General features: G+C 47.4%; 1 protein-coding gene across 6 annotated transcripts in view; it reads left to right on the top strand.

Annotated features, from left to right (window-relative positions):
• NRAP (nebulin related anchoring protein) overlaps window positions 1–22,190 on the top strand; it is a 70,290-nt gene that overhangs the window by 39,509 nt on the left and 8,591 nt on the right. For all 6 annotated transcript variants that reach the window (XM_055346286.1, XM_055346284.1, XM_055346282.1 and 3 more), the window contains 12 exons: window positions 715–819; window positions 3,582–3,680; window positions 5,301–5,405; window positions 6,126–6,233; window positions 6,778–6,891; window positions 8,558–8,755; window positions 10,642–10,746; window positions 12,141–12,239; window positions 14,201–14,305; window positions 14,653–14,760; window positions 15,629–15,940; window positions 21,409–21,513. In XM_055346286.1, the coding sequence (XP_055202261.1) occupies window positions 715–819; window positions 3,582–3,680; window positions 5,301–5,405; window positions 6,126–6,233; window positions 6,778–6,891; window positions 8,558–8,755; window positions 10,642–10,746; window positions 12,141–12,239; window positions 14,201–14,305; window positions 14,653–14,760; window positions 15,629–15,940; window positions 21,409–21,513 (1,563 nt within the window). The remainder of the gene's footprint in view (window positions 1–714; window positions 820–3,581; window positions 3,681–5,300; window positions 5,406–6,125; window positions 6,234–6,777; window positions 6,892–8,557; window positions 8,756–10,641; window positions 10,747–12,140; window positions 12,240–14,200; window positions 14,306–14,652; window positions 14,761–15,628; window positions 15,941–21,408; window positions 21,514–22,190) is intronic.

Below are 22,190 nucleotides of genomic sequence, written 5' to 3'. Positions count from 1 at the left end.
GCAAAGGCGGGTCAGCTGCAGCCAGGCTGTTCCACACGGTGGGTGGCGTCGGGAGGGCAGTGTAGACCCATCCTTCCTGATCGAGCTGTTTGCGAATAGATGGGTGATACGTTAGCTTCCGAGAAGTGTTCGTTTAAATGGCTTTCCATGAAAACGACTCCTTCAAGGGCAAGTAAAGAAAGGAGACATCCCTCACCCCCTCCCTGCCCAGCACCTAGGAGGTGCATGGGGAGGAATCGGGCTCTCGGTGGGAAGCCTTGGCTGACTTGTGAAATTCCCTCAAATAGCTCCCCACCTGGGTTCTGTTGTGAATTCTCATTTTCTTCTCCCCTGCTTGTCATTTTAAACAAGAAAACGGGGGAAGCAGACAATGAGGACGCTCCTCTTGCCGAGGTAGACGCGCGTCCCTAATGAGGGACCAGGTGGATGGGCCCAGCCTGCTCCAGCCCTGGTGCTGCTGGGCGGGGCCTCACGCCGCCGGCAGCCGGACGCTCCAATTACAGGGGAAATTAATTGACATTTTGGAGCTCTACCTGTGACTGTACAGGAACGGATAAGACAAAAGTGGCATCTAATTTGACTCAGCTGGCACCAAGGCGACATCTGGGCGCCGTTAATAGCGCTTTAAATGTCTGCGCACCAACAATGGCCTGCCTTTCTCTCTCTCTCTCTCTCTCTCTCTCTCTCTCTCTCTCTCTCTCTCTCCTTTGTCAGAACCAATACAGGGCAGATGTGAAGTGGATGAAAGGCACGGGCTGGGTCGCCACCGGGTCATTAAATGTGGAGCAGGCGAAGAAGGCAGGAGAACTCATTAGCGAGGTGAGATTTCCTGACAGCGTGCAACAGGCCTGGCTGCACTAGGCGTGTGGCATTTCTGTATAAAATTAAAATAATTTCCACTCAAAAGGCAAAGGAAAAAGGCAAAGCCACATGAAAGGCCTGGAAACCCAGACTAGGGCTGGTAATTAGAGGGAGACTGCATACCAAACACACACCAGTAGGGGCCCATAGAGCCCTGGCAAAAACAAAGTGGGTGACAAATGATATTATGAATAGTAATGACAATCCAAAAGAGCTCAATTGCTACCCACCAACTTACCTTTTTAATGAAGCAACAAGGGAGAGATGATGAAAAGATACATTTATTGCACCCAGAAAGCTCTTTTGTGACTTTATGCACATTTTCTCCCTCTCTCTGCCACAGTGTAAACAGTTTTTGAATATTCACGTGGTGTGGGACACGTGGCTCGGGCCTCTCCTGTTGAGGGTGTCTCACTTCTATTTAAATCTCACTCCTGTCTACTTGCAGCCACCCTAGCTGGACCCTAAGGCATCACAGTGTGTTAAAAAGAGCATTCTGCTCACATTTTAGGAGAGTTTCATTAAACAGGTCATTGAAAGACTAGATCAGAGTTCCTCAATCTCAGAACTATTGACATTTTGAAAACTCTTGGATGGAGGGGCTGCTGTCCTGAGTCTTGAGGGATGTTTGGCAGCACCCCTGACTTCTACCTTCTAGATGCCAGTAGCACCCCCCTCCAGTTGTGACAACTAAAAATGTCTCCAGATCCTGCCAAAAGGTGGAGAGCCACTGGTCTAGATACACCAGGGAGCTGTCCTTGCCTCATGCTCACACAGAGGCTGCACATCCTCCAACAACTCACATCCCCCTCTGTTCATACATATCTGCTCAGAAGGCAAGTGAGAAATTTTTTAGTTGCCTTCAGAGTAACCTGGTCTTTCTAGACTTTTCTGGGCGGGGTGGAAACCACCAGGCTGTAGCCCCAGAAGATTGTAGCCTTAGTTATAAACCTCCTGGGACACTGTTGTGAGAAGATTTTCTTACTGAATGCGTGGATAAAACAGAAAGAATCACCTAAGTTGGTTTTTCCAACACACTTGCCCAGTGTTAATGTTTTCTCACAGAATAGTTAACCTGACATGTCACATAGCTGTTTCCAAAAGTGGGATCACTCTGACTGGCTTAACTTTTAGGAATCTTAGTTAACACACAAGGCTCAGAAGTTCCTGGGGGCTCAGTGGCTTTGCCTTATGTAGTTCAGTCTGACTGAGAAAAAGGTCCTTTTAAAAGGATGATTTTGAGAAACTTGCAGGGGCAAACATCTAGGTTTGAGGACTCATGATCCTAAACTCTCATTGGGCCCACCCATAAAAGGATGTGAAAAATAAATTATACACACAATTTAGACTTCAAGATGATTCCTTCATCTAAGTTTGGCATCCAAGGGATCTTTCTAGAACTATTTATCCCATGGTGGGCTTAATTTTCCACCTCATTTTACAAACATCCTCAGCAAATTTGCTTATCTTCTATGCTTCACACCAGTTCTCCAACTTCAGTAAGGCAAGAAAATCTTTCAGCAACTTTCCCCAATCATCTCACTTCAGTTTGGCACATTTCCAGTTTAGCATCAAATTGGCTGACCTCTTAATTTTCAGACAGAATGCCACAACACACTGTTGAAAGAGACACAAATGCATACATGCCTGTCACTTAAAGCAGGAGCCAGCAAATCTTTTTCTTTTTTTTCTTTTTTGTCGAGGACCAGATAGTAAATATCGGGTTTCTGTTGCAGCTTTGTGGGCCACACGTTTCTATTGCAGCTCCTCAACTTTGCCACTGCAGCATGAAAACAACTGTAGGTTACCACGTAAATGAATGAACACGGCTGTGTTCCAATAAAACTTTATTTATAAAACCAGGGGACAGAACAGAGATGGCTGCATTTTGAACTGTGTCTTCTTTAAACAATGCAACATACAAAAATTGAACCTGATAAATGAGGAAGTGTTTATAAAATAATTATTCGATTTGAGGAAAGATACGCTTTGTAATTCCATTAAGATAGCAACTGTTCTAGTCTCCTGGAAATGTATTTGGATTAAACAAAAAAACAGGAATTGATTTAAGCATGACTTTTAGAATCAGAATTGGTATCTAGGTCTTTGCCAACATTTGAATTCTTTGTAATTCTTTTTTCCCCCCACTTTCAAAATGTATGATCTCTCCTTTCAATAATAGCACTCCTTTTCTAGTTATTGTGACATTTTAAAGAATTCTTGCTTATGTTAACTAAACCGGGCTCCAAAGTGACTGAATAGTTATATCACTGACTGTTAAATGCAGGGCTTTTGACCGTGATAATCTCTGCCACGTCCTTTTGGGGAAGGAAAACAGGAAGCTTAGTTGATAAATGTAACTTCCTTCTTGCTTGGGAGACCCAAACTAAGATATGTAAACAACTCTGACACAGTATTTGAAGCCTATAAAAAGGATCCTTTCCTAAGTGTGCATCCCCCAGTATTTTACTGGTATAACCTAATTTTGCGATGTTTTCTTTGCACCAGGTAGAAATACTTTAATGTTAATTGACATGAGGTTATTCTTAAATTGAAACAAATATTAACCTGAAGGCACCTAGGATATAAAGATGGAGGAAGCCGAATAATAATTATGTTCACAAATTCACTCTAATCTCAAGCAACCTATGATTTTCCCTTTCAAATGGCATGAAAGAGCAGCACAAAATTCACAGCTTTGATCTTTTTCTGCTCAACAGAAGAAGTACCGTCAGCATCCAGATGCTTTGAAGTTTACCAGTATTAAAGACACTCCGGAGATGGTCCAGGCCAGAATTAGTTATACCCAAGCAGTGGATGTAAGTGATAATATATATACATTATGACTCTAAGAGTGGGCTCTTCTTTCAACACTGCGATTGAAGCTGAGGGGTTCTTGCCTTGCTCCTTCTGTTGTTCTAAGGATGAAGGAACTTCTCGTCCTTTTGCCGAGGCACACCTTAGCGGGGGTGCTTCCTCATTAGGATGCAAATAGGGTGTTAGTGCTCTTCGGATGCCAAGTGGGGCTCCGCCACCCCGCCGCCCCCATGCTCTCATGTCTTCCCATTTGCATGTCTTCAAGATTTGTCCGTGGTGGGGCCTCCCCCTCCTTTTTGTTTTAAAGTGTTGTTTTCAGAATTGGAACTTTTAGGGCAAAAATTCTTGGTAATTGGAAGACTCAGCCCTGCCAGGGCTCCTTGGGACCCAAGGGCAGGAATTCTTGCTCTCTGAATTCCCCCCAAAGACTTTGAAAATGATTTGGGTCTTGTGTACATTAGACTAACTTTGAAGTCATTTTCCATATTCCCTTTATAATGTGAAACTGAGATCTGGCCTTTTGCCCTCACGGCACAGCGTGCGTTGGAGACTAAATTGAACGATGAGATCCCATAAAAACTCACGTTAGGACATGGATTAACTCCGTTTGGCTGATTCTACTGAGAGAGGCCCACAGATCTTTGTACAGGGCGGTCACGCCTTATAAATATTTATATCTTCAAACCATTCAACTTGCCATGAAGAAAATTTCCAAATCTTTACTGGGGCGGGGGGGGGGGAGGTGGGGTTCAAAATTATCTCTCTTGTTTCCTGATTGAATAAATTATTCTAGTTGTGCCTGATTCAACAGGCGTTTGGAAATGTCCCGAGTGCCTGTCAGAATAGTTATGGGATGATTTACACACTTACGGGTTTCGGGATTTATAATTTCTTGATGAGTGGCCCATCAGAAGCAAATTGAATTCTGAGAAACACAGATGGTCAAACCAAGAACTTTCTTAGGAAGGAAAACACCTGCTTCTTCCTTACCCTAACCAACTCTAGGGGGCACTGCTGTGATACGCAGAAACTTGGACACACTAATAAGATTTAGGATGGAAAAGCCCGGTTTAGAAACTTTCTCCGGTGGCCGATGCCAACTTCATGTGTCATCACTACGAGGATGTCATGAACCCAGATCAGAGTTCCGGGTGACTAGCACCCCAGACCCACCGAGTAGACATTGATTAGCACAAGAATTCTCGAGATGGGGGAAGGCAACAGGGATTGAAGTAGATCCGGGGCAAACCTCACCGGTGGAAGAGCCACTCTCATGCCTCTGAATTTCGATGCCCTCTCAGGGTTTACAGTTAATAATAAAATTACTAAGTGTTAACTAGACCTCGTTTTCCTATCTGACACCCATGTCAGCAGATGCTACAAGTGGAATATTCGCTGAGAGGCAAGTTTCAGCCTGTCATGTTCTGAGCTGGGAATAGGACTCCGGAGGGAATGAAGTACATGTCACTGTGCTGGCTGTGAGATCTAGGTAGAGGTGCTCAGGATCCTGTCTCTACAGGGAGGTGGGAGCCACCCCACCCTTGTCTCCTGGAGTGTGACTTGGCTGATGGCTACATGGAGGAGCCTCCTGGGTCTAATACAAAACCTTTCTTTATCCACAGAGGTTATACAGGGAACAAGGAGAAAACATAAAGCATCATTACACTCAGACAGCCGACCTCCCTGAAGTCCTGCTGGCCAAGCTGAATGCTATGAATATCAGTGAGGTGAGGCTGCTGGGAGGGGCACTGGTTTTAATTAGAGGAGATCAGGGGACCTGGGCAGTGCACAACAGCCTGTGCTCACAAGCAGCCTGTACTCCGAAGATCCTAGAGCTCAGTCTAATGCTCCACTGTCACCATCTTGAAATTTGTAATATTTTTGAATAGGGGACCCCACATTTTCATTTGCATAGAGCTCTGCAGATTAGGTAGGCAGTCCTGCGGAAGAGTCAAGCTCATTTACAAGAATGAGATGGGGAAAACTGCCTTTGTACAGGGGCGTTTGTGCTGCGGGGCTGAGATATGGGAGCACCAGAATATAGGTGAGGGTATCCAGGGGCTATGCCAAGGAGAGATCTTGATCAGCAACTCCCCCCTTTCCTGTTCTTCGATAGAGACAGTTGAGTTCTCTTCATGTTATGCAAGGAGCTCTGCACACTCCTTCTCATCCCTGCTTCTTCCAAGGATGAGCTTGCTGCTCAGAAGAAATCTGGGTCTCTCTGACTCCAAAGAGTCCTCCCCAGAAGGCTCTCCCTCCTATAGGTGGGCGCCAGGCAGGATCCAACTCTTGGTTTTTGCTAAGACACAGTGATTTCAAACTCCCACTGCGGGTGAGGCAGGGTGGGGAGAAAACCCAACAACACGGTAGATCGCCATCTCAGCAAAGGCAATTTCAGAACCACCAGGTCACGTGAAGGTCTTTATTTGTCCACATCTTCCCAACAGACACGTTATAAGGAATCCTGGAGCAAACTTCGGGACGGCGGCTATAAACTGAGGTTGGATGCCATTCCGTTCCAGGCAGCAAAGGCTTCTGGCGAAATCATAAGTGATGTGAGCATCCACCTCCATTACTGTGTCAATGTTTAATACTAACCAATTTTTACTCCTTTTGCCCCTAACCCCTGCCTTCTTCTTTTGCCTGTGGATACCATCCTCTGCTTTCCCAAATGACTGCATTAGGGCAATCTGATAACGACCAGCAAGAAAGAACAGACCAGACAACAAAAAAATCCCCTGGCCGGGGTACAAAGCCCAATGCCGGACTGTAACTCCGGACCCTGGGCAGATGAAATGCACCCTCCACCAGGCGCTTTCCTAAAGCAAGTCCGCGGGCAGAGACTGTTAACAATGCACCCACCTTCCTCCAGCGTGGGCCGCCCAAGTGCTAACGTGTCCTGCCACTTCATATCCAGCCCTTTAGTCATTGGGAGTCTTGCATATGAAAGAATAGGCCTTTTGACGACTCCCGCGCGTTTTCTTTCAACTCACCCAGTCACTGTCAAAAGAACAAAACATTTTCGCCCAATACCCACCTCTCCCATTCCCTGTCCCTTGTCCCCGAGCTGTTACTCTCTCCCGCTCTCTTTCCCTTTAGTACAAATACAAAGAGGCATTTGAGAAAATGAAAGGGCAGATGCTTGGCTCCCGGAGCTTGGAAGATGATATCAGCCTCGCACATTCAGTGTATGCGAACTCGCTGCAGAGCGAAGTAAGTGGGAGAAAGTGTGGTGGGGCTGGGGGGGGGGGGTCACCCCACCCCGTCACCAATGATGCACAGCCAGCGTCTGTCCTTTGTCCTTCCGGTTGTGGCTACTGGCTGTCCTAACTAGTTATGGGTCATTGTTAGGTCCCTTGGCTCCTCTGGGCTGTGGCTTCTTCCTCCATCAAGAGTTTGAGCTAACTGACCTCTTAGCTCCCTTCGAGTTGAGCATTCTATGATTTGCCCTGTGGCCACGAATGGGGGCTGGTGGGCTGGATCTGCCCTGCAGAGGCAGTCTGTTTGGTCTGCAGAGTGAATTAATTGCAAACCTTTAAGAAATGGAAATTTTCACACAAAAGTTTCAAGACTTCTGGCCGAAGCTGGACGTAGATTCCTCTCCTCAAGGCTTTAGTTGCAGTTGACTCCTGAGAGCTCCATTTAGAAGGGATCTATGCTCTCCTGGTCAGACAGTCACCTCTCCTCTCCCACTTCCTGCTTTATTCACTGGTGCTACTTGTCTGGCTCCTGGAAACATCTGAGTTCGCAACCCCTGATTTTGACCCTCTGGAAGCTGGCACAAGCGTGTATACACTGTCCCCTTGCACATAATGTGAGCTGGCTGATGGTGGTGGTAAAACATCCACTGTGTTACAGAGGACTAAGCACTTTACCAGGCTGTGTCTCACTTTACCATCAAACGCTCTCTAGGAACTTCATTGTCTTAGCCATCCTGGTCTACTGATAAGAAAGCCTAGACCCTGAATGCTTCAGTCCCTTGTCTAAGGGCAGCTAGAAAGTGGACCTGGAGCCAGCCCTGCATCTTATGCTCTTTCCACAGCTTCACATGGTTTCTGCCTCGGTTTCTCCACTTCCAACATTTTCCCCCTATCTGTGCTGGGGTGCTGACCGAAGAGTGTGGGGTTGGACATAAATTGACTTTGGCTTTATGCTAAGGGTCAGGGGAGGATCATGGAGGTTAGAAGTGGGTGTGCTGGAGCTTCGGGAAGGATGGAGGAGGTGGCCATTATGCATCCGAGTTCCAAGAAAGCTCGGAGTCAGTTTCGCTGACCTTCCAATAGCTTCTCTGAAGACAGCAGTGAAGCTTGTGGTCTGAAATTGGCCACTCCTTTCTTCCATCAGCATGCATCATGGGCCCTTGGGAATACCCATCCCTCAGAACTGGCCCCACTGCTCCTGGCCCCTGGATTTCTTAGGATGTCACCGATGCTTTGAAGAAGCTTTTCACACTCACCTGAGAAGAGAGTTCCTGGTGTCTAAAATCTGAACTTGAGAGAGTGATGGGGAGAAATTATGGTGGGCAGGGCACAGGTTGGCCATGGATCTTCTTGCCTTTGGACAATGGGATGATCCAAAGACTGGAGCAAGGGAATCACTGACATGTCTGTCTCTTGAACTTCTGTATTTTCCCCAACTGGGGGAGCCACGGGCCTTCCAAGATCCAAATACATGACCTCCAGGAACTGGGGGTGGTGAATGTCGGGACCAGGAGATGAGTCCTACTTATTAAGCCAATCCCTGCAGGAAAGGAGCGCTGGTCCTTCCAGGAACACCTCCCAGGCTTACCTGGGACAATTACATTGCTGTTGCCATCCCGATGGTCCCTGTTCAAATGATGTCTTTGAAATAGCCGCTGTCGATCTGTCTGCCCCTCTAGGTGAATTACAAGAAAGGCTTTGAACTCTCAAAGGCACACTTCCATCTGCCGTTGGACATGGTAACCCTGGTGCATGCCAAGAAGGCTCAGAGCCTGGCCAGCGACCAGGACTACAGACACCCGCTCCCCCAGTACACATCCTTGGCTGAAGACCTGAGGCTCAGCTGCGCCAAGAAAGCTCATAAGCTGCAGAGTGAGGTAAGGAGACCCAGCCTCTCTCTCAGGGCTCGGTCCTCTCAGACTTGACTATGAGGCTGTGACCCACAAGCTCCTGTTGGCGCCGTGGTGAGGGGGTGGGTGAGAAATCCTCAAACCAGGATTTTCTTTGGAAACACTGCCCTGAGTGCCTGCCTAGCAAAATTGTACAGATCGAACAGCAGCAGGAAACATTTCCTGCTACTAAGTGTTACATTTTCATGCGTGATCTCATGGAAACCTCAAGATAAGCCTGTGTCAGTAGCCTGTACCCCATTTTATGGAGACAGTACAGTGAGGCTCAAAGGAGTGACAAACAACTTGCCCGAGATCACACACCTGTCAGTGAGAACGGGGTGCTGATGCTTGAACTTAGATGCTGTCTGACCAAGATGCCCTTGGTTCATAGTTTTACATGTTCAAGGTTTGCCGATGGCATTGCCTCTGGCCTCAGGTCAGACTGGAGTTTTTATTGCTGCTTTGTACATTCCCGGGGTCACCAGTTTTCTATGGGAGCCTGTGCTCTGTTAGGAAAGGGTGGGATCAGAATGGCCCCACTTCAAGCAGAGGAGAGTGTCCAGAGGAAGGCAGGACATCGGGCCCCAGAGATCCTTCCTAAGTCCCTGCAAGGAGTTGTGGGGTTTTCGTGGGCCTCCCATGTGCATTTCGAGCTCATGCCGCCTGTTTTGTTTTTTTTTTTTTTTCATGATAGTCACAGAGAGATAGAGAGAGGCAGAGACACAGGCAGAGGGAGAAGCAGGTTCCATGCACCGGGAGCCTGACGTGGGATTCGATCCCGGGTCTCCAGGATCGCGCCCTGGGCCAAAGGCAAGCGCCAAACCGCTGCGCCACCCAGGGATCCCATGCCACCTGTTTTCTGAAGCAGGCTGCCTGGAAGTGTTGGGAAGCATTGGGGACTTTGCTACTCCCAAAGAGAGCCTGGCTGTCTCCCCTCAACAGGTAGCAGCATCCTGTTCAGTGTGCCCCTTATTTCCCAGCTTGCTAGGCTTCTGTGCTGTGGGGTTTGCAAGGAGCCAGCTGGGCTCGGAAAGCAAAGCACTGTACAAAGCCTGCTTACTGGTTTGATGGGGCCTAGGAGCTGAGGGGTGCTCAGATCTGGCTATCTGTCATCTGTTCGAATTTTCTGCCTGTGTACAGTGTTTACTGGATGACATAAACTGTCAGCAGCCCAAGAGCAGCTGCAGGAATGAGGGAGCTGCCATGCTCAGCTCAGGGCCTGCGTGTCACTTGAGTGGAGCCCTCACCTGCCCTGCCTCTCTCGTCGTAATAGCAGTTGGAAGGCAGCACGTCTGGGGTGGGGGTGGGGGTGGGGGTGGGAGAGGCACACCTTAGTGGCTGCAGGGGAGTGAATTTGGGGACCCTTTAAACTGTCAGCCCAAATCACTCAGGTACACACACTTGCCCTATGCACGGTAGACTCAGACAGGCCTGTGCCAGATTATTCTGGATTCATTTATTAGTTTTTTCTTAACCCATGATTAATTAATGCCACCCTCTGCTGCTGGGTTTTGTTTTAGAAGACCTATTAAACCATCATTTCCACATTTGCCCCAAGACAACTGACTTTCTAACCACAATCCACTCCAGCGTTTATTTTTTGATAGTCTCCATTAAGATAAAAACCCGCTGTCCCTCTGCAGCTCCTGAGACAAGTGACAGCAGAAATCTTTTGTTCTGACCTACATTTTTGTTTCCCCGGATGAACGTTTACTGGGAGGCATTGTGTGTTCGCTGAGGATGGTCGATCTGGAGAGACTGACTGGTGGACTTGAGTTCTAATTATGATGTTGTCCTGGGTCCTCTGATTTCTCTTTGCTTCCTTGCTCTGTAGGTTTGGCTTTTCTGAATCTTTGTGTTGTTCCTTACAGAATTTGTACCGCTCAGACCTGAACTTTATGCGAGGCGTTCCCTGTGTCATTCCGGGCACATTAGAGATTGAAGGGAGAAAGAAAGCATCTGAACTCATCAGTGAGGTAACCAGGGACCCTGGATGGAGGGGTGAGGGCTGTCAGTGTATTTCCACAGCAGAAGTACTTCCCTAGCACTCAGCTCTCTGCTTACGGCTAGAGCGAGCTAGATGTTGAACTTAACAATGGCAACTCACCAAGCCCTTCTTTCTAGATTCTTCATTCACACTGGATGCCATTTAAAACAGCTTTACAAATACCAAGCCAGTTCCTCTATGAACCCATAAGAATTATTCACTGGCTCATAAGATCTGCTTTCCTAGGGTTCCTTTGAAAATTGGCCCCGTGGGACAATGACAAGAGGGCAGGCCTGGGTGGCTCAGTGGTTGAGCATCTGCCTTTGGCTCAGGGCATGGTCCTGGGATTGAGTCCCACATCGGGCTCCCCGTGGGTCGCCTGCTTCTCCCTCTGCCTATGTCTCTGCCTATTTCTGTGTGTCTCTTGTGAATAAATAAATAAAATCTAAAGAAGAAGATGAAGATGAAGATGAAGAAGAAGAAAAAGAAAGAAAGAAAGAAAGAAAAAGAAAGAAAGAAAGAAAGAAAGAAAGAAAGAAAGATGACAGCCCTGAGAGACCAACAGATAGGGAGACTGAAATTTTATGCCCGCTCTCATTTGTGGTGTGACCTCCATCCCATCACCTGTCTTCTCTGAGTCTCAACTTCTTAATCAGTCAAATAAGGATACTCCTACCCCTCTCATTTAGTTTTTAGGAGATTAGCACTAATAATCTAAGCAACTGTGCTTCTCTGGTGGCTGGGAAAATGATTGCCATAAGCTTGGTGATAATTTCATAGTAAAAGTACAGAAGTCTAGAATTCTGAGCTCTTTGAGCTTTGGAGGAATTTTACTTACACCTGAGAGAGCTCTGGGACTTCCACTCACTGTAGATGCAAGGACAGGGGGCATAATGGAAGGCACTGGAAGTATTGGGTGGGCTTACACATTGATTGGGAGCTCTGAGAAAACAAAACTGGGAGTTTAGGTTGATCTTTGTGCTTTACTTTTCCAGTGAGATCTTGACAGAGAGTGGTTTCTGAACCTGCTGGTGCATCAGAATCCTCTTTGGAGCTTTAAAAAAATATAGAGGCCTGGGTCCATTGGCAGTTTACTGAATCCTGGTTTCCCAGGGTGGGGCGCAAGCAATGTGTATTTTTTTCAAAGCTGCATGATTGTTTCTGGGACACCCCCAAAGCTGAGGACCTCTGGGTCTCCGATGAGCAAAGGTCAGGAGCAAAATCAGAATTTGAATAATCACGTTCACTGAGATCATGAGAGCAGGTGTTGGACTGGATTCCGGGGAATGGACTAGCAGCCTTTGCAAAGCGAGGTTTTATAACTAGTGCTTATAGAGCTAGTTCTCCTTCTTTGTGCCTTATCGAGTCTTTTTCTTCCCTCAGAGTAAATACCGTCAGCATCCCCAGTCATTCAAGTACACAGCTGTGACAGACACTCCCAGCCTCCTTCATGCAAAACTCAGCAACCAGATTACCAATGAGGTAAAATCAGATGGCTTTGGAATGGGTTTTTAAAAAACTGCTAGATTGTTTAAAAAAAAAAAAAGCATGAATATTTAGTGGGGTTGGGGCCAGGGAAAAACACATGTTTGCATGGAAGCCTGGAAAGAAAAGAATGTTGTATATGGGATGTAACATTTTCCAGAAGGAAGGAAGGCCTAGTTGGAAATTGGCTTTAGTCTCTAGTCCCACAGGCAGTCACAGACCAGCCACACCAGCGTCTCCAGGGAGCTTGTTAGAAGCATCGAACCTCAGGCCCCACCCCAGACCCCCTGAATCCACAAGGTCATTGAGCAGGATCCTTATGGGTTTCCTTTGCACATTGAAGTCTGAGAAGTACTGGTCCGTCATTCATCTGTTCTGCCAAGGCACACACTGGCTAACTGCCTTTATATGGTCGCTCTGATGATTAGTGTAGGGAGGATGTGCGGTTATCCAGGGGCGGTTCTGTAGTATGGTGTTGCTCAGACTTCTGGAATTTCTGCCTCCTCCCCTCACCTGCTGTTTGCTCACTTCATTTAATCATCTCTAGCAGAGGGGCATCCAGGGGAAGGAATCTCATTACCTCAAATCATCATTCCAGCCCCTTTGGTTCTACTTCTTAGAGGCTCTCTTGCAAGTTTGAAATAGAAATTGAGCTTGGCAGAGAATTAAATTTGGCATCGTCCTTAGTTTTAAAAATTCTCCTGCTGACTCTTTGAGAAGTCAATTGAGATTTGGCTATTTATACAATGAGGTTCCACTCTCACCCAAGTCAGAAAGTAGGACCCAGCAGCTCGGGGTAAGAATGGTCCCAAGGGCTTGTGCAGTGACAGTCTCAATTTTAAATTCCTCTTGAGCCATTCCTGCCTGCGGTGTAAGCTGGATGCAGTGGGGCAACCATGCCTCATATGGTGGCCTCTGGCCTCGGAGAGCTCACCAACCACAGACTCACTTCTGATCATGAGAGGAGATGTTTCGGGAACTGGCTGAGGCCACCCAGGGGAGCACTGGCATGAGTTTGCTCTTGGAAGGAGCCGGGGCTTTAGTAAAGGATGCAGAACGGGGTTTAGGAACCTCTCTTCCACCCACCAGAGCTTCTCCTAAATCTCCCAGATCTTAGCATTTATCGTCTTTTACACTATATCCTCAAGGGAAAAGTCTACAATGAGAAGAACCTTGATGGTGTTCCTAAATGTCTTTTCCTTTCCTTAGCTTCTTGCTGAACAAAGTGTAGAGGAGAGAAAAAAAAAAAAACCCACCTTTTTCTTGATGCATCTTAGGTTCTCAGTGGGGATTCTGTAACAAAAGACGGATTAACAAAAGAAAAGCGTACAAGTTTATTTAGTATGAGTTTTACACGATACAGGAGCCTCCGTGAGGAAACGAAGACCAGGAGAAACGGTTAAACCTGGACGTTTTTGTACTAGGTTTGATGGAGAGTAGAAAGTCGAGGGAAGATGCGAGAGGGCAAAAGGGATGAGCTAAGGCCAGGGGTGCACTTAGCAAGGTCTGTTCACTCAGATTCCTCTCGGGTGCCCTCGGTCTTTGGAGATAAGGATGCTCATTTCCTCTGGGTGGAGGGAGGGCACCTCTCACAGGAGGCTCTTCTGACCTGCTTCAGGAGAGGAGACGACAAAGAGTTCTCCTAGCACCTGCGGCTTCAGACATTCCTTCCGCTTAAAGTATTTGGTATGCCAAGGTGCCGTATTTCGGGGTAACCTGTCCTGAACCCCATCAAAAGCAACTTGCAATCTCTTACATATTCCTTTTATGCCACTCAATTTGACTCATGAAAGACTGTCTTTATTGAAAGAAAGATCTTCCCCAAGGCAGAAGGTGTATCCACGACCCAGCGAGCGGCCTTCCGCAAACCTATCTCCCACTTGCAAACGAGGGACCTCCAGCACCGCAGAAACACACAGCATTATCTCCTTGCTTGTTCTTTTTTCTTTTTTACCCAGCGCCTCTATAAAGCAGCCGGAGAGGATGAGAGGCACCGGTACACAATGACCCTGGGTCTGCCCGAGTTTGTCCGAGCGAAAGCGAACGCAGCCAATCTGAGTGACGTAAGCCTTTCTTGTTGCTGAGGCTCAGACATGTTCCAAAGCCACGCGTGTCTGGGGCTGTGATGGGATCTAACAGTGACCCTTCTGGTGTTCCCAGAAACTTAAAAAAAATGTCTTTTTGATGCTCACCGTAAATACACCTTTTCACAAATGTGTTGTGTACACGCGTGCCAGCGCGCACTACAGCGTGTGTGCTAATGAGATTTTTCTTTGCAAAAGAGAGAGCTTTTGCTCGTCAGAAATCGATTCGGGAACACTGTACTACAAATGAACAGGGTAGCCTTTGTTCACCGATTCATGTAATTTTTTTTTTTTTAAAAGAAGATCTACATGTGTTCCTACTGTAGGCAAAATACAAGGAGTCTTGGCGTAATCTCCGTGCTCAAGGCTACAAGCTGACAATAGACGCTCTCCCCTTCCAGGCTGCTCGCGTCTCAGGAGATATAGCCAGTGATGTGAGTTGAATGATATGACCTTCCATCTTGCCTAATTTCTGTTAACTTCATGTAAAACAATGTCTACGGCTGATTTTCCTGAATTAAAGCAAATCTATCACCATGTGAGACAGGATGTCACCTGCAGAATATATTAGTTAGAAATGAGATTCTTTGACGGAGGGAGGGGAAGAAAGCTTCTGTTAATCAGAAGCTAAATTCAGGCAAAGGATTCCAGCAGGAAAGAGATGATGATTTATTTCTAATTGCAGGGTCTGGGCAACAACCCCCCACCCCCACCCCATAATACATGAGCTGTCCAGCTTTACCTGGAATTCGAAAGCAAACTCGCAGCAGAAATCTTAACACAGCCCTAACACATCTCCCTCCTGGCTCTCTGTAGTTTCACATGTTGGCGTTAGGATTTGCCAGCTGTGTTTCAGCCACTCTGTTGATAGCGTCCATAGCTTTGGGACATGAAGGTGACTTTCTCTTTTCCACAAACAAATCACAGAAAATGTGGACTTCAAATAAATGGATCCTGTCTTTTGGGTTTAATGTTTTGCCAAGTACGAACAGTTAAAGCACAAGTTTCTCTTTTACCTTTTTTGATAAATTCCTTTTGGCCATAGGACATGTAAGGGGAGTGGGGCCCTTTCTTTGGTTCTGAGGATCTGGTTTTAATTAGATAGGAAGAATGGAGCGATGTTTTAATTGTTCAACCCCCAGGGAGGAAGCATGCTCTCAGGCCAACCTTACTGTGGTTTTTCTTATAATCATCACCTCCTAGTGTAAGAATAGGTGATTTTTCTAGGGTTTGCAGTGAAAACGTGCAGGTGGAATGTAAGCAGGCCGAATGCCAGCCCCTGACTGTGGTCCTCCCTTCCAGTTTCTCTACAGACATGACTTTGTGAAGGAGCGAGGCAGGCTGATCGGGGCCCGGAGTGTGAGTGATGACCCCCGACTCCAGCACTGCTGGCGGGTAGGCCAGTTGCAGAGCGAGCTTCAGTACAGGCGGGGAGCGGCGAGCAGCCAAGCCCACTACCACCTGCCCATGGACATGGTGCACCTGGTCCATGCCAGGAAGGCCCAGGCCCTAGCCAGCGACCACGACTACAGGACACGGTGCCATGAGTTCACAGCTCTGCCTGAGGACCTGAAGATGTCCTGGGCCAAGAGAGCTCACGCCCTGCAGAGTGAGGTAGGAGGCCTTTGGGCCACATACCAGCCCCTGACCTACCACCTTCCACCGAGCCTGGGTGTAAATCTCTGCTTCCTCCTTTGCCTATCCAACAACCCCCTCTCGCTCACCCTACCCTGCCCAAACCAAGACTTGCTGGGTCTATGTTATGTCATCTAGGTTGGAATCATTCAATCATCTAACAACCATTTCTTGAGCACCTACTGTGTACCAGCCATCATTCCAGGCTCTGGGGATACTGTAGTCAACCAGAAAATCAAAAAACTGCTGTGCTTCTGGGTCTTCCACTGTATGGGAGGGAGACAGAATATGGTAGGTAGGATCCAAAGTATGTCAGATGGTGACTGACATGTGTTGTGGAGACAGACAAAGCAGGGTAGGTGTGAAGGCGTGTGTGGATCTGCACACATGCAATTTTAAATCGGGGGTGTGGTCTGGGGAGTTCCCACAAAAAGGTAACATTTGAGCAAAGACCAAAGTTGATGAAGGAAGGGCAGACCACTCCAGCCAATGGAAAAGCAAATCCAAAGGCCAAGTCCCCAAGCAAGAGGAGCCTCAGCTTATTTGAGGCTGGCATGAATCAAGTGGGCCAGGGAGGAGGACGTGGTCCAGAGTGGGGTCTGAGAGAGTGCACAGGCTGGATGCTGTGTGGTGGGGGTGAAGGTCACGACCAGAAAGCAGTAGATCCAGTCATGGCTGACATGACCAGCTGACTGCTGTTACTGTCCCACTTGCTGTGATGCCGTGAGGTGGGGACAGCTTTGACTTCTCCTTTCCAGATGAGATCATGCGAGAGATGCCAGGCAGGGCTGGCTCCAGAGCCCACAGTCTTACCCATCTTGCTCTTAGGGAGGGAGCTCAATGCAGGAGAGTTATGCTTCCTACAATGCAGGTGTGGACACAGACACAGAAGGGAGAGGTCCTCACCCAGGCAAGGGCTCCAAGCAGGTTGGTGGGGAGCACCACCTGGAGTGACTGCAGAGCATGCTGGAGGCAGTCCCATTCCCCTACCACCCCTCAGCTTCCTCCACTGGGATGCAGTAATGGTGATAGTGTGGGCATGGTATGCACGTGGGGGCCTCGTGCTGCGTGGCAGGCACTGTACCCCTAGATCTTGCACACATTGTCTCTCTAGGCTTCCAACCAGCCCTATGAGGAAGAAACTCTCATGTTAAAGTGCAGCGCATGGGACCCTTCCCATCCATATCAGGGATTCTCAACCGTAGCACCTGGGATGTTCTGGGCTGGACAATGTTTTGTTACAGGCAGGCCCTGTCCTGTCCCTTGCAGCATCCCTGGCCTGCACCCACTAGATGCCAATAGTGCCACCCTCCCCCAGTGCAACAAAGTGTTTTTCAATATGGCCAGATGTACCTGGGACATCTGCATCCAGTTAAGAACCCAGTTGTTAGTTTAGGACTGGTCCACACGAAGAAAGCTAGCGTGGTGTCTGGTCCAGAGAAACATACAGTGTTAGCTATTTGGATTGTTCTCTGCAGCAAGCCTTTCAATTTCCGTTGTCTTTAGGGAAGCAGCTGCTCTTAGGTGGAGTTATATGACACAGGCAGAGTATAAACACATAATTGAGGATTAATTGTGAGTTAGCATGGTAATGATTTAATGATCACCTAATTACTCATCACAATTTGCTGGAAGTTCAGAATCACAGTGTTCATAAGCAAGTTGAGTGTGGGGCAGGATGCGTTCCTTGGGCCCCACACCGAGGACACAGTAGCAAGGTGCCTGCCCAAGTCCCACTGGAAAGGCCTTCCATTTGCTAGATGGCCATCCTGCCACCTCCAAGAATATAGCTCAAGGCATGACCCTCTTGTCAATGAGCTATTCCTTGGGGGCAGGGGGGAGGAGACCTCTGGGGCAGGGCAGATCCCAGAGGGAGATACGCAGGCCATCTAGGAGAGGTGAGGGGCCCCGAGCTGGGAACCTGAAGATGTTAGTTGGAAACTTCATGTTGTCACCTACTGGCTACGTGTCCTTGCAATAGCCCTTTGCTTCCTAGGCCTCCATTCCTCCAACAGAAAAGCAAAGAGGGTTGATTTGATTGGTGACCTCGGAATTCAGGGATCACAGGAAGATGTTTTTAAGATAATGGCATCAATATATCATCAGATTTTTTTTTTTATTGAGTGAGGAAAAAAAAAACCCCTAAATATTACCTCAAGCTACCATTTATGTCACAGTTTTGTGTTCTGTTTTGTTTTGTTTCTGGAAAGAAAAGGATATTTTAACACTAAAACAAGTAGTAAGAGCAATCTAAAAAGAAGAGGATTTTCCAAAAGTGATGGTTGGTTGGTACTCTTACACTGACATTTTATGAAATAGGATATGTATTACAATTTTGAATCCTGAGAAACTATTGCTTAATTTTTAAAATCACCATATTATGCTTCACGTGTTGCTTTATAAGCCTCAAGTTTGTTCATTTGGAGGTTTGGGTCTCAAGATGTTACAAACAGAGGACACCCCATAATGTCCTGCTGGTCCTGAGGCTTCAATTTTCTTGTAATCATTATTGAAAATCTAATTTCATGTGGTTATATTGTGCAGAAAAAGGAACAAAGGCTCCCCCTGTGTGCACTTGATTCAGCAGAGTCTGGGGGAGGAACAGTAGCCCTGTCCTGCAGCTGCTTCTGCTGCCCTCTCCTGCCCAGGCCAGAAAGGAAGCTGTGGGTTGGGCCAGAGGGAGCCCAGGGGTGCTCACCACTAGGGTGAAGGCCATGATTACTCAAGTCCTGTGTGCATACTTGTCTCCAGAAGGTCTCTGAGACACATGCAATGCCCATGGAATGCTCTGGCCGTGAATGTCCATGATCTTGGATGGAGACTGCAGGGAGTTTTGAAAAGCCCCTGCAGGGACTGTCAAGGGGACAGCCCTGACCCCACCTTTTACAGCTGCATGATCCTTTTACAGCACCTATACTCTTATAGGTAGACTCCGTAAGCTCTATGAGCCTCAGTTTCCCCACCAGAAACAATGACAACAACAAGAGCTAAAATGTATGGAATGTTTATTCTGGACCAGGCATTTGCTTAAATATTTTGCACGAACTATCTCATTTAGTATCCAGGTACATACTGGTAGGACTCTCGTTTTTACAGATGTGGCAACTAAAGCACCTATACTCTTAAGTAACTTGCCCAGGGTCACAGGCTGGCAGGGAAATGACTTGCTCTAGGCCCCTTGGCAAGTAAGAGGCCAAGGGAGGCTCTGGTCTCCTGACTCCTGGTTTGATGCTCTTTGGCTCCCCCAGGTGGCTGGACTAGGAACCCAGGTGCTCTGGCTCTTAAGGGTTCTCTGAATGACTGTGTGGTACACCCGGGGAGACAGCAGCCCTTGGCTCTTCTGAGAATCTGAACAGTCCCTTGAACTCCAAAATTGTTCTGTAGATGGGTATAAGAACCCCGCCTTTGCAGGGTGATGTGAGCCTTGCATGAGCTGATGAGTCTAAAGCAAACCATACCCTAAGCAAGAGGGTGATTATAAAGATTCTCATTAATATGACAAATAGACCTCCTCCCCTGGCCACTGCCAGGGTACATTTGTTTACATTGTTGAAAATTGAGGACCAGAAACTGTAGCCTGTGCTCCAAACTGGGGGCTCTGGGAGACCCCCCCAGAGGAATCCGAAGGTGGCTTCCAGGCCTTAATATGGGCAAGGAACAGCAGGACTGCCATCTGGGGAAGCCAGGTGCACTTGGGCAGCACGAGTGGGTCCCTTATTATCTTAGAATCCTTCTTTCAAACCACCTTTGTGTAGCTGATTCTTCTCGACTCCCCTCTTTCATCATGAAGTCCAGGGCAGGCGTGTTGTTTTTAGGGTCTGCGTGAATAGTCACACCTGGGCTGGGAGCTGAAATATCAATAGACAATCCATTTATAAGAGAGTCTGAGGCCCAGTCAGATCTTTGGGGAACCTGCATCTTGCTTTCTGACTTACCTGCGATTGTACTGTTCAGCTCGACAAAGGCAAGTTGAAAGAGTGCTCCCCACTTCATCTTGCCTATGAAAGGAGCAAGGCCCGGCTGTGAAGAGGCCCTGTAGGATTATTCTCTCTAACTTAGAAATTTATCCAATTTTCTCTGTTCTTTATCAGAGTGGAAGGCAAAAGCTTTGCCGGTGTAGACCGAAAGATCGTGGTATAAAAAGCAATCTTACTGACATGGGGTTTTGAAACCTGCTCCTGAACCTGAGTGATGCCTCCCTTCACCAGTTGGAAAGCAGAGTGGAATTTGCACAGGGGCATTAACCAGCAGACAGTAGATCAGAAACGGACCCTCTTTGAGGCCAGCTGTGAGGGACGCTGTGAATCCTGAAATGAAAGGAAACTAAAAAGGCCGAAAGACTGGTTTCTGGAGTGATATTTTGCGTTACAGCAGAGCTTATATCTAAATTAGGGAAACGCTATCAACTTCGTTTAGATCCAAATTTTAGATTTCCTTGGAGACTCTTTTTCCACCTTTAAAAATGCCTGATTTCCATAAAGAGTAGAAGAAAAATGTTCCTGTGACTGACTGTCTTGTCCTCGGTAATGGTGGGCTGATGGCAGAATGGTAATAAGATTTAACATTTTAGGAGACTCCTAATCAGACCCATTGTCCTCCAGCACGGCTCAGGATTTTCTCCCAGGAATGCTGCTGTAGTTCTCATCTTCTGAGTCCTTAAAAAATGAAGAAAATGGGTAAGGCCTCACCCATCTTTGCAATATAAGCAAATCCTGAGCCAATGGTGGGAGGCGGAGATAAACCTAGGCACAAAAAGATTAGAATAGCTTATATGGCTTACATGCTGTAGGCCGCTTGGATCTAAGTTTGTGTGGTTCTTAGAGTCCTGCTGTCATTGTCTCTGCCCCCCGTCCCCCCACCACCACCATGAGACAAAAACAGATCCAATGCATAGAGTGGCTTTTGCTCCTTAGGGCCCTCAGGTGTTCTCATGAGAACAGCAGGGTTGTTATGACCTTCAACTATCACAGAGAGAAACTGAGTCACATTTTGGTAAAGTGATTTGCTCTGAGTCCCAGCAGGTTTGACCCAGAGTTCAGGGCCCTTTGATCACCTGAAGGTGGGTAAAACTGTTTTATTTAGGCGGCAGGCAGGCAGGCAGGCAGTCGCCTCTCTGCCAGAAGGGAACAGAATAATCCAGGCTGATGCCTGGGCTTGGGGTAGATCTCTACTCGTTTTTTTTTTTTTTTAAGGGATCATGTGCATCCATTACCTTGGCTTCTAACCCTGCCCATTCACAGGTAGGGCCTGCTTCATGATTTAATTCCTGGCGGAGGGCACAAACTCACAGGGTTTGGCTTAACAATACACAGAATATGCTCCGAATGAAGGCGTCGACGTGTTACAATGAAGACGAATACAAATGCTTTTTACAAATCAAGGAACTTAAAATAACCAGATGGTCTTCAGTGCCGTGTTGGTGAAAACCAATGATCTTTTTCCCACAGTTTCGCTACAAGTCAGACCTGATGGGCATGAAGGGGATGGGATGGCTGACGCTGAGTTCACCACAGCTAGAGAGTGCAAAGAAGGCTGGAGAACTCATCAGCGAGGTACCATTCAACCCAGCTCTGTTGTAAATGCAACCTGGTGTTTAGTTCCTCCTGAGGAGGGAAACTGCTTACAGGGTGGAGATGCCAAGAGGGCCCCGTGGCCCCTGGACCCCCAGTGTTTTTCCTGGCTTTTTGCAACCAAATCGCAAGCCAGAACACGATTTCCCTCCAAATGAGTTCACTTGCTGGAGAGGTAAAGGCATGTTTCAAACTGGGCAGTGAGACAGATGATGTGCTAGAAGATTCTTAGTAGGTACATCAGGTAGTTATGAGCTAAGCCGACTTATTGTTTTCTTGGGGGCGCAGAATTTGCCATCCACCTACAGAGTTTACCCAGAGTGTCCAGTGTTTGGGGTTATCTGATTTCAGAGGGCATTACACATTCTACAGGGATGTTAACTTTACCAAGCACCCCACCATATTGGTGGCCTGGAGATTCTTGCCTGGGGATCCATTCCAGGGGGGCACTAGCTTCTTCCATCTCTTAGTAGCAGAACTTACTTGGACAGAGTCCTATTGATGCTGAATTTCCTTATTGTGGTGTGCCCTGGTATTGTGCAGCCTTTTTTTCCCCCAGGAGAGTAAATTCTTATAAAATGTTCCTTATCAGAGGGGCAGCTTGGATCCCTGTGAGGTGGGTCTTCTTGGACCCACCAAGAAGAGAGACCTGTCTTCCA

Source organism: Nyctereutes procyonoides, unplaced genomic scaffold (assembly GCF_905146905.1).
Source record: "Nyctereutes procyonoides isolate TBG_1078 unplaced genomic scaffold, NYPRO_anot_genome, whole genome shotgun sequence".
In the NCBI taxonomy this organism is placed as follows: Eukaryota; Metazoa; Chordata; class Mammalia; order Carnivora; family Canidae; genus Nyctereutes; species Nyctereutes procyonoides.
The sequence above is the reverse complement of the archived record's forward strand: the minus strand, read 5'-3'. Positions and strand labels throughout refer to the sequence as shown.